This window comes from Labrus mixtus, chromosome 12 (genome assembly GCF_963584025.1).
Source record: "Labrus mixtus chromosome 12, fLabMix1.1, whole genome shotgun sequence".
NCBI classification, from domain to species: domain Eukaryota; kingdom Metazoa; phylum Chordata; class Actinopteri; order Labriformes; family Labridae; genus Labrus; species Labrus mixtus.
Window position 1 is genome coordinate 8,619,729 of NC_083623.1, and position 12,217 is coordinate 8,631,945.

Genomic DNA, 12,217 nt, shown 5'->3' on the forward strand with positions numbered 1-12,217 from the left:
GTCAAGGTGCATTGTGGGTGATGAAGTCACAAGGTTAAGAACGATGTCGATTAAAAAATGTCTATCTTTGCCACTTTGATTCACTTTTTGAAACCATCACAAATGCTAAACGTTCTCGTGATTGAGGTTTTCATACAAGACCAATTAAGTTGTAATATAGGTCAGAAAGATATTCTTAGGCTAACAACAAACACCCAAACTCTTCCTGTATAAACTTGTAGTTTAGTGCTATATTTAATGCCTCCTCAGAAAATCCTTTCTTTGAGTCCAAGAGAGACAGGCCTGCGATGTTTTTAATATAAGTGGAACTGCAGGATATCTCATTAACTACCAATTAAACTGAAGTGAAAGCAGGATAATTAGAATGCCAATAAGGACACCTTGTTGATATTTTGGTTCCATAGAAAATGGGAAATGTTGGGGGGAACTATACCTTTAGTCATTGTAGGCTACACTGTGTATATTTAAAATATGTCCTTTTGGATTTCCTGTTATATTGAATGTTTTTACTCTATATTTGATACGTTTTAAATCTAATTTTGATTGATTGATTTGATTCTTTGTATTTTCCTTCCAATGTAGGAGCTCCCTCTTGTGGCTGTGTTCATCATGTGCATGTAAGCTGAGAGTGGATCTCCATCACAACACAGGTTAGACGCACTCTGTCGGGGATAATAAGGGGAACATTCACATTTTATCACAGGGCTGAACTGTCCTCAGACCTACATCTGAAGCTACATCCAAACTAGTTTATTCTCCCTCAAACACAAGGTAAGTAAGCATCATCAATGTGGACGGACATTTGCAGCTAAAAAGCACCATCTACTGCTGAGATGTAGAAGACTAGGGGTAGAAAAAGAAATCATGAAATGCATACATAGGCTATAGTATTTTTTTACCTCTGAAATTCAGTGGAGAGGAAATTTAAAGTAGTTTAAAAAGTAAATCCTCAAATAAAGCATCTTAAAATAGTGAGTACTCTGACTTTCCTTGCTGACAAAATAAATCAAAAGGTACCTCCATGCTCCTTTAATCATTCAACTACTCCCTTCGCACTCAATACACTATATTTACTTAACTTAACTTTGGCACAGGCATGTTATAAATCAGACAAAAGAAAGGTCAAGAATCCTTTTATTATGCTTCTGAAAAATGAATACCATTAACGCAACCGTGGCGTTATCTGGTGCAGAGAAACGTTAACATGATGAAAACATTTACAAGTAAGTGTGTGACTGTGTGACTCTTTGAAGATGTTAACTTATGCATGAATTCACAAATCCATACAAATATGAAACCTCTAAAATAAATGAAGTCCTATTAAGAAAAAGTTGGAAAAAGAAACATGTAGTTATAGAGTGCTGCCCGATATCCAGGACAATGTAAAAAGCATTTAAAACTTAATGACATAACTTGAATATAAAAGTTAAGAGTATAAATATAAAGTATATGTTTTTATACAGTTTGTGCGCAAAGACAGGTACATACAGACAGCATCAGTGATCCCTGTAAGACAAAACCAGTCCACTCGAGTAAACATCTTCTCAAAACTGAAAATTTAAAACGTTTTCTTTTAGTGACAGTAAACACTAGAAACCAGGAAACAAAATGTTACACTTCTTGTGGGGGCTGAAAGTCTCTGAAGGCTCACATGAAGAAATAATATCAGATGCATTCCCCCGCCTTGGTCAAAGTGCATCTTCACCTCACTAAGATCACGGAAGAACTGTTTTTTTTTTTTTGTATAAAACTTTCAAGAAAATGGAAAAAAAAAGAAAGTAAACAGGTACAATTATAGACTGGTTGAAAAAGGCACAGATATTTTTAAGTTTGAAATCTGCATACAAAACAGTATGAAGAGAGATAGTGAATGCCATCGACTTGAACTCTTTTTGAATTTGCATTCCAAAACCATCATCAAAATGTTTTCCTGTAGAAAACCCTGGAGAATATTTGTTATATATATATATACATATATATATATATATATATATGTTAAAAAAACACATAAAATACAAGGACGGTGTAGGCTGTTTAACAATCCAACACCTAATTCCTTTAAAAAAAATAGCTGTTTCTGTTTTTATTGATTTTCTTTTCTAAAAACAATATTTTACAGCAGAGCGTATCCCTCTCTATGCAGACGACCGTGTAGTGCATATTCAGCATATTAATGTTTGAGGTTATTTCTTTTTCTCCGGCTGCTCAATGAGTTTCCCTTTGTGGTACTTCTGTCCGATCCCGTAGGGGACGTGTGCAGAAATGGTTCCCAGTTCCTTGGCGCCCTCGATGTGGAACATCTGGTCGTCGAAGTAGATGTGAGGTTTGATTTTCTGCAGCAGGGGCCCTTTAGGAGCCCCGGCCAGAAAGAGGGCCTCGTCTATCTCCAGGCCCCAGCTGCGGAGAGTCTTCAGGACTCGAGCTCCGGAGCTGGCAGCGCTGCGGGCCGTGACCAGAAAGGTTCGGATGGGACAGTTCATGCGCTCGTTCTTGGCATAGAATTTTTTCTGGAGCTTTCCGAGAGCCTCCAGAAAACACTTTAAGGGTCCCTGGAAAAGACACACACAAAAAAAAAAAAAAAAAATCAAGACACTTTGAAATGTTTACAAACTAGAAACACATGGATATATAACGGGGTGTCATCTGCAAAGAACTGAACTCAACAAGCATAAAAATCCCTTTGTCTGTTTCCTTAAATAAATGAAATGTTTAACTTTTGTTTATGAAAACACACGAGTAGTTATGGGTCTATACATCAGGTGGAGAACCTTAAAGCCACTCAAAAACAGCTCTGAGTATGCAACTTTGTGTTCAATACTGCGCAAAAGTCTTGTGCCACAACTAGATTTTTAAAAGTTTCAACGACCATCTATATTCATCGGAGTAAAATAGAATAAATAGAATGAAACAGCCTTTACACACTAACAAACGCAACCAGAAAAGAACACAGGATTGATTTTAAACATATTTAGAGGCAGCAGAATCGGTTCTTAAACCCTGCAGAAACAGACATTTCAAAGGGACTTGTTCTTCCACATACAGGTGTTGTTGTAAAAGCTGCTTTGTGGTTTTTTTTATGAGAATTTTAGAGCAGATTCTGGAATACAGTCTGCCCAAAAAGTCTCTCTACACGAGGTTCCAGTTATTTCTATGAACACATAAAACAACCTTCAGTTACCTGAGCGAGTGGTTTGTTCTCAAACTCCTTCTCGTGCTCAAAGAAAGAGTCCAGGCCGTGTTTCTTCACGATGATCTCCGACTCGTCCGAGAAGAGGACGGCGTCTCCATCAAACGCCACCCTCAGCTGAGTGTCGCTCAACTCCGTCTCCGCCTCCGTCTCGGGCATAAACATGGTGGCCGCGGCGATGCCTGAAAGAGAGGAGGCGAGGGTAATACGTCCAAGATTTTAAATGTGTGCTTCCTCATTTTGTTTATCCGGTCTTACATTTGATATCTCACAGCTGCAGACATCCACAGCTTCCTGATTCATTAATAACGTTTTAACTGCCACTGCTCGTGTTGGGTTTTGTGGGGTTTTAACAACAGAAACTTTTTTTAGGATACTTTTGTCTTTCATGAGCAGATTCCAAAGAAACCCAGTCAGACGTCGTCTCGCAGCTTCCAAGATATTAAAGAAACATTTGGACTCATTTCCTGTTTCTTTCCCAAAAGGCCCACGAGGCTTTATATGAAAAGAGAAGATGGAGCTCTGGATTCTTGACAGTGAGTGACACTTCAATAAAACACTTCAATAAAAGATTTAACAGATACTTCACTCCTATTTGGGTCTGAATATTAATTAATCCTACTCTATCCCTGCATACGTTTTTCATAACTTGTTGCAGGTGATGTATTCCCTGCCATGGAGATTTTACTGCTAATCATTAGCATTTTAAAATACGGCAATGAAAGAGTACATTGAAAAGAAAAATAATAATAATACATTTTCAGTGATAAACTGTCGAGCAGATAAAGGAGACAGGTCCTCATATTTGTTTTTCACTTTCTGCTCGAACAAAATGACTTCAACCTCTGAATAGAATTCTTCTTTTGGTTTAACAACTGATTAGTTCTTTGATCACTACAAACATGTTTGTCTCGTGTGCATTCAGACCACGGGGAGCCTTAAATCACACGCTGTCTTCCTGCAGCTCCGTCTTGCTGCACAGTGAGGGGTCGAAGGTGACTCACAAAGAAAATCAACATGCGTGTGTGTAAATATCAGTGTAGTACAAACACACACACACCCTCAGGGCGGCTGACAGTCACTCATGCATTGATTTAGTTATGACACAAAAAGAGGGTTTGTGTGTGAGAGGAGTCAGGATTATTGTTTCACTCACCTTCCTCTATGGCCTCTGTGACTTTCTCTGCGTCCTTGGAGAGGTAAAGATTGGTCATGTAGGCCTTCAGGTAGCCTATAGGACTTTTCCCTCCAGTCATACAGAACCTCTCGATGGTCAAATCTGAAAGTATAAACGCACGTTTGAGATCGGTAGAGGAAAGAGTCACATTCTAACTACCACTACGGCTTTGCAGCATTAAATAATCCCTCATGTCTGGATCAGGACGCAGCTTACCATAGTGATTGATGCTGTTAATGAGGCGCACTCCAACCTGAGCATGGTTGTTTGTCATCAAGACGATGTCAAACAGCTCCTCGCTGTCTGGATAGAGCTCCCTCAGTCGAGCGTTGACGGTCATCAGCGCCTGTTTTTAGAGGACAAACACCAAAATAATGAGTCAGAGCGTTTCACACATCAAAAGGTACCAACACAAACTTTTAACAACCAGTTGTTAAAAAAAAAAAAAAAAAAAAGAAAACCAAGATGTTAAGAGTCAAGATTTAAAGATGTGTGTTTTTTTTTTGTCATATTCTTAATTATCTGTACTTTGCTTCCATCCCTCAGCCGTGTAACAGAAATAAAAAAACTTTTAAGTATATCTAAAACAAGCTCCTGGAAAAAAAAGCTTCAAAAATCTACTCTAAAAACACTCGAGACAGTTTTCCAATAAAAACAAAAAGGTAAGAAAAACAAATCTTAAAAAAGGAGCACAATACATTTAGCAGCAGCTCAGTCATTCATTCAACTTCAACTTTATCTGTCCCCGAAGGGTGATTGGTTTTGAAGCACGGCAGAGCAGGACAGAAAAAAGACAAAAATACATTTACAAAACCAACAGGGTAAAACGTAAGAGGCACTGAATATAGAAGCCTTTGAGACACAACACTGATCCTTGACTGATGCTCTTAGCAGCTTCTCTTAGAATAAAGTGCTGAGTCAACATGAAATATAAACAGGTCGCAGTTAAATATTCATCCCTGGAAATAAAGTTCAAAAGTGCACATTTCCAACACAGTTAAAATCCTCGGGGTGGGAGTCACCAGAGGCCCCTGCATGATACGGTATCATCACGATACTGGAGTCACGATTGGATATTATTTCGATTTGAAACATTTTGAGATACGCTGAGAATTGTGATACAATATATTAAGATTTAACTTTTTTTTTTTTTCCACAAAATTTAACTAAATGAAGAACTGCTTTGTCGAGAAAGAAACATTTCTCAGTCTCTTCATGTCACTCCAGTCTTTTTATTTCTACACAACGAGGAGTTGAGCTCACAGACTGACCAACACTGTGATTAAAGTGAAACCCTGTAAAAGGCTGCATGCATCTCACAATCTGAACTGTTGGTATTTCAGTCTAAATGGACAAAACATTAAAAAAGCATATTTGCTATTAATAAAATAAAATTATCAACACTTGCCGGCCATGAGACGAATTAGTATCGCCACACAAAATATTGCGATACTATGCTATATCGATTTTTCCCCCACCTTTATTTATCACCATACTGAGATGAGCCAACATACATGAGAGAGAGAGAGAGAGAGAGAGAGAGAGACAATAATTCCAACAGAAACTGATCAAAGAGACACAGCCAAAGTCAGATACAAACTGAAACACAACAATAGCATCACTGTACAGCAAAAACCAACAAAACTACCCCCCCCCCCCTCCCGTGACTTGAATGAAGGAGGGACGCGGCACTGGGGACAACAGAGTGCCTTGTATCTGTTGGATTGAACAGAGGGCCATCTGAACCGAGAGCCAGAAAGACAGTAAGTGAGACTCATGATGAAGGGGGTGAGCACTGACTGACAGGACGGTTTTTGTCTTTTGCCGATTCGTTAAAAAGGTGTGTGTGTGTGTGTGTATTCAAAGGTTCCAGTGCAACCGACATATGATGTCAAAAACACACTGAAACAAAGGAATGCGCTTCATGAAAAGGCCTTCGACGGGTGGAGCCTTTTTTTTTTTTTTTTTTTTTAAATGGACAAACTGACACGAGCCAGACAATAAAAACTAGATGTTGGCTTGCACTGTGACATATGTTGACTCAAGTGTATATGTCTTTTGATAAGTAACAAGGGACGACAAAGCAGACGTCCTAAGCATATTTAAGATGGTTTAGATGTTGCTTTAACATCCTGCTACTTAGTTTTAGCAAAGACTTTTCATTAAAGGCTCACAGAGCGGACATCGTGGCATCTCCCCCGTAAAGAAAATATTTGTCGAGAGGGGAAGGAGCTGTTGTGAACCAGAAGTGATTGAGTCTCATTGATCATTTTATTACCCAACATCCAGGCAGATTTACATTTAAAGAAAGCCTGTGTGTAGTCGTGTGCAGTAACCCTACAGGGTGATTTAATGCTCATGATTAACACGTTTCAGAGTGGTCTCATGGTCTGCACAATCACTGCCTCTGAACATCCTTCAAGCTCTTCAGGTAGTTGTGTAGTGATTTTCAGAGTTCCTCTTCATGCATAGAAGTAAAAGTAACATTTCCTAAAACAAGACTGGTTAGATTTCATAACCTGTTCGACTGCATTGCAAAAGGCAGTGAAGCAGTGTCAAAATAAGGAGTTGTCTGAATTTGACACGAGTCTATGCACATTCAGCAAGATGGGACGGTTGGCTTGACTCATCCTTCAGACAAAGCGCCACTTCAATCATATCGCAACTGTACGACATGGCTGGAACATGCAAATGTGTATTTAAAGCGATGAATACATTGTCAGTTCAAAATAAGTTATGCTTTAAAATAGTTGCTCTAGTTCTTACTATGCCAGAAAAGCCTAAAATATGTCATTCTGAAGTTATCTTCTCTGCACGCCTTTCAATGCTGTTTTGCTCCAAAGTCCCCGACTGCAGTCTTATCTTCCCGACGGACACATATTCACCTGCTGGTCTTGCCTAATTGTTATAGATTTAGGGCCCACAGTTTGCTCAGTCCGCCCTGGTGACCCCGGAATCCCCTCCCAGGGATATGGAGGTGAAATCCACCCACAGTCGTTACACTTCAACACTTCTCCAATTTGTCATCGACAATAGTGTTGGGTCGGTCAATAGTAGTGAACGATTACTTTAAGTAATGAGCTCTGCGTACATGAAGAACCCGGTGCTCTGAAGCGTCTTACTGTGCAGCCGGACACAGATTCACCTGCTGGTCTCACCGGTGTCTTCCTGAGGATTTAGGCTCACAGTCGAGACTTCCAGATACCACCACCACCCCCCCCCCCCCCCCCCCCTAACTTCACTTAGGGGGGGGGTCCAGGACTTTTAGGACTAACTAAAAGTCCTGTTCTAAAAGAGCTTTTCAGATTGAGAAAGCCTCGGGTTCTCTGGTAGTTTGTTCCACAGGTGAGGGGAACCGAAAGCTGCCTCGCCCTGCTTGGTTCTGGTTCTGGGAACAGTGACTAAAAAGAGTCCCAGAGCACCTGAGGGATCTAGATGCCTCGTAAAAAGGGACTACAATATCTGATAGGAGGTATTTTAGCCATTTTAGTGCTTTAATCACAAGGATGATAGAGCATTGTGTCTCAGAAGAAAAACATTGGATCTGGATGCAGGGTTGAAAGAGAGATCATTGTCTGGTTTTGTAAAGCAAGCTGTTCCTGGTTTGACCTGCTTCAGCAGCGTGATGAAGAAATGCACTTCGGGTACCACGCCCTGCAAAGAACATAGAGTATAGAGACCTGCAACAACAGGTTGACTGGAGGAGGCCTGCATCTCACCTTGACGAAGGGGAAAGCTGCCCCTGGCTTTAGAGGCTCGTTTTCATGCTCCTGCTGATAAGCCACATACTTCTCCAGTCCTTCGTCCTCGTAGATCTTCCTCTCTGCCACCATGTTGAAGAGGGTACGAGAGGAGACGGCGATGGTGACAGCAAACCGGGGTTTGGGCTGCGAGTGGAAAGGGAAGTGGTCAATTTGTTTAGCACTAAATATGCGACACATGTTGCATTAAAAAAATAAAAGCAACGTAGACAGAAGCTCTAGATGAAAATGCATCCGAACTAAACTTACAGGTCTCGGTTTGTTAGTTTTGAGGTTGTCAAAAAAAGCTTTGGCTGCAGCCCAGTCCGTTTCCTCCGCGCTGTCGTCAGTCGAAGCTGCCTCGCTTGGTTTGATTTCACTCATTGTTATAGAAAAAATAAACTTATTCAGTCAAAAAAAAAAAAAAAAAAAAAGTTGGTAAAGTCAGGAGAGAGGTGAGGAAGAAGCTGCTCAGAAACTTTACGGAAGCGTAGGCTACCTCAAGAAAACCTGGGTGGGCATGTCCCCCAGCAGTGACGTAAGCAGCTCTGTTACACCCCTTGAATTTGTCTGCGATGTGAACTTGGGCTCTTTTCGATGAGCCGGTGCATTTTGGCTCATCTCAGAAAAAAAGAGTCGGATCTTTCAGCTTCCAACCAGGGCTGTATCCGAATTGCCAAGTACCTACTCAGTCTTTCAGTAGGCAGTACCTACTATCCGTGCTGTATACTGTTTAGTACCTACTATTCAGTAGGCAGACATTTGTTCCTACTTCTTCTGATCCATTCAGTATGGAAGTGACGTCATTTACGTTTCCCGAACCGGCCGCATCCACCCGTTGTTTTGTTTGTTTAGCTTTATTCAAGAAGAGTAATGCGCATATACAGTCAGGTAAACCAAAAACAATATCACAATGTAAATCAAGTAAAAGGCAGATTAAATAACTAAATAACATACAGTACATAAAGAAAAGTACAAATGAAAGACAGTAAGATACGGAATATAAAGTAAAATAAACAAATAAAGACGCATTTAAATAGTGAAATCATTATTTAAATAGAGGGGGAAAGGTTTTATAATAATGCAGACATTTGTTATATTTTCTGTTGTTAATTAAAAGTAGCGATTTCAGTCGGGACTTTAACTCTAGATTAAAAATGTATTCAATTAATCCACGCTCGTTTGTTTTGATTTGGAGGCGGACGTGATGTGACGATTTACGTTTAATTTCGCACAGCATTGTGGGTGGTAAAATACAATTAATTTCCTGAAAGCACACATCCGATCCATACTGCATGAAACCCAGAAGTTAGTATCCATACTGAAATGTTCAGTATACTGAGGTGGACCCAAAAAATGCATACTGAATGACCACGAGAGTTCAGTATACTGAAACTCCCTACTGAATAGTACGTACTGCATGCTGAACTGTGACAATTCGGAAAGGGCCCTGTTCTCCATTAGTTCTTCTTCTGGCTTTTGTAAATCAGCCAACTCTAACACTGAACTGATTGAACGCTTACACACTTAATAAATATTCAACACAATGAGACCAAATTCCTTTAATTTGAACTACTTTTCAAATTTGACATTTTCCTTTTGATAAATTATGAACCCTAAAAAATAATAAAATAATCAAAAACATTTATATAGTTCATACATTAAACAATAAAATTATGTTGAACTTTGTTTTATATGTTGGAAACTGGTGCAATATATCACAGTCTCACTATCCTTCACTCATGATCTAATTACCAAAAGTGACACTTTTTAGGATTCTTTATAACATATAATATATCCTACTACTCAGTCTCATATTCATTTTAAAAACAAGTAACTCATTTTAGAAAGAAAAAAAAACATAGCTCCGTTGGCTAAATGAGTTGTACAATAGAACTGAATCGTTCGAGCGCTGCACATCGTTAGTGAGGCTTCATAAAGGCAAGTCAAAGCGAAGCAGTGCAACGTTTGTTTATCATTTTTCACACATAATTAAATTCAAAGGGCTTTAAAGTGGAATAGAGGTAGGCTACATTAAAAAAGTAGAAGGCCAGTTACTGTTTCAGCATTAAAGGCCTTTTAACTTGTTTCCCAAGTTTGATGTAAAAGACCTTAAATGTCCAGCAGTTTAAATGGTCCCTGTCAGTATATCATAACTGCTGATTTTGGATTAATATTACTATTACATCAGCTAATTATAATGCTGAGATTTACTTTAATTACCCTTGGAGAATTTTCTTCTCGGCTTAATTGAGATTAAATTCATTAGTCGGTATGATTAGAAATGAACCATGCCTGTTTTTAAGTATGCATTAAGTTTTGTCTCAAACTGTTCTTTTTATGGCACTATTTTTGCTAATGGCTTTATCTCGTCTTGTGTGAACAGATATTAGGACAGCATTAGGGCAGTAAAAGGAAAAACTTAAATAATGCATTAAGAATAAAAAAAACTGACAAGAATAATATATCACAGTCTGTATGAGTGCTTTAGGCAATAACAGAAAGGAGAGGAGGAAGGTTTTTTTTTCTCATCTAGAGAATTAAGTCTGTGTTTATTAAATTCTTTCTCTTCCTTTTTTTTTGCACTGTTAGAGCATCACACTTTCTCAGCTATGACCGCTGTTATGATATCTTAAACCTGCAATCCTTTGAATTGCCAGCAGAGGGCAACTCCACTTTCGATAATTTTTGTGAGCAAATATTCTAAAATTTACTTTCTTTTTGGCAATGAGTTCATGGTCATTCTTTCAATTCTACTTAGTTTTACATTATTTTCATTTCCCCCTTTACATTAAAGACCCGCTTATAGGCTATAAAGCAGGGTATGCTTTAGGGCAGGGCTACCTTTAGATAGTAAAGTTTTAAGTTGAGACTTTAAAATGTTTTTGGTTCAGCCTTGCGTGTGTTAAATACTGTTAAATTTCGCTGAAACTTTTATATATGCTACAATTCATTCCCAGTGTTATCACAGTTAAAGTGCATATGGCCAAGCCGCCCACAGAAATGGCTATAGGCCCCTGAAAGGCCAAGTGACTGGGCCCTGCACAGATGTTATTTAATATCATTAACTGCATGTTGGATATGCCTCCTCCATGGCTCTGATCTGCTTTTGGAGCTGACAGAAAAAAGTTTGCTCACGCTTGCGGGTTTAATGTCTTGGTGTCCTTTCTGTCTGACATCCTGAATGGCAGCCAGACCATTTTAAAAAGAGGAGATTTACATTTTGAAACAGGCAACAATGAATAAAATGTGTTTCTTTGTTGTGTTCATAAGAAGTGGTGAGTACTTAGGTTAAAAAAACATTGGTTATGGTTGCTTATATTTTTGAATGGACCATGTTTTACCTTATACCCTTACGGGCCCCCAAATAGCCTGGGCCCCGGAAAGGCCTATACCCTTTTCCCCCCTTATGGGCAGCCTTGCATATTGCAGCACTTCTTCTACTGAGCTGGTGTTAGCATCAGCTGATAACTTAGCATTGGCTAATCCGACAAGATGATGAGGACCACATTATCTCGACATTAAGTCTAACATGGCCAGTTACAAACACATTTGTTTTGACTCCGCACGTTAATGAAGCCATAGCAAGTAATCTGATTTTGAGTGCAACCATGAACCCCAACTGTGAGGCAATCCCTGCCACTCAACTGACCTCACTACTGTCCTTGTGGCTAATTGCAAATCCCTGCGGCCAGGTTTCAAATCTTGTTACGAGCCTTCCCAGAAAAAACGGAAGGATGAAAGGGCAGCGAGTTGACGCCAGTTGTTTGAAAAGAAGACGCCAAACAATCGCATTCGGGTGTAATGCTCCTTGATTAACATCATGTTTATTTCTTGAGCTGACATGGACATCATCATGTTAAAGGTTACTTGGATGAAAGCTTGCAAGGTGAGGAATAATACAAAATGTAGCCTCCCCTCCCCCTCCCCACTGTTTTCTATCTGTGAAATATTTCTTGTCATGATTTTGATGTTTCCATAATGGCCTATTGCATGTAAATCCTATTCTGGACAGGCCAGATTGTTTTGTGTTTTTGTCATTGTGGTAGGTCTATGTCTTAAAAACATGCACCACGCTACAAAAATACACGATTCATGATATTAGTGTCTGGG

At 39.3% G+C, this 12,217-nt stretch overlaps 1 protein-coding gene across 1 annotated transcript; it reads right to left on the reverse strand.

Moving 5' to 3' along the window:
- Window positions 1-1,117: 1,117 nt before the first annotated feature.
- Window positions 1,118-8,640, reverse strand: nt5c1bb (5'-nucleotidase, cytosolic IB b). The gene is made up of 6 exons (XM_061051803.1): window positions 8,375-8,640; window positions 8,084-8,251; window positions 4,581-4,710; window positions 4,344-4,466; window positions 3,179-3,369; window positions 1,118-2,549 (listed from the first exon to the last, which is right to left on the reverse strand). The coding sequence occupies exons 1-6, from the start codon at window positions 8,486-8,488 to the stop codon at window positions 2,184-2,186; spliced, it is 1,092 nt and encodes a 363-aa protein (XP_060907786.1). The 5' UTR covers window positions 8,489-8,640; the 3' UTR covers window positions 1,118-2,183.
- Window positions 8,641-12,217: the final 3,577 nt, after the last annotated feature.

Bases quoted from the DNA above. Each gene is read 5' to 3' on its own strand.
- nt5c1bb (XM_061051803.1), bottom strand. From the start codon at position 8,488: ATGAGTGAAATCAAACCAAGCGAGGCAGCTTCGACTGACGACAGCGCG. The intron at 8,252-8,374 runs GTAAGTTTAGTT...TTCCACTCGCAG, and splicing joins AAACTAACAAACCGAGACCT to CCCAAACCCCGGTTTGCTGT. The intron at 4,711-8,083 runs GTGAGATGCAGG...CTCTAAAAACAG, and splicing joins CAGCTTTCCCCTTCGTCAAG to GCGCTGATGACCGTCAACGC.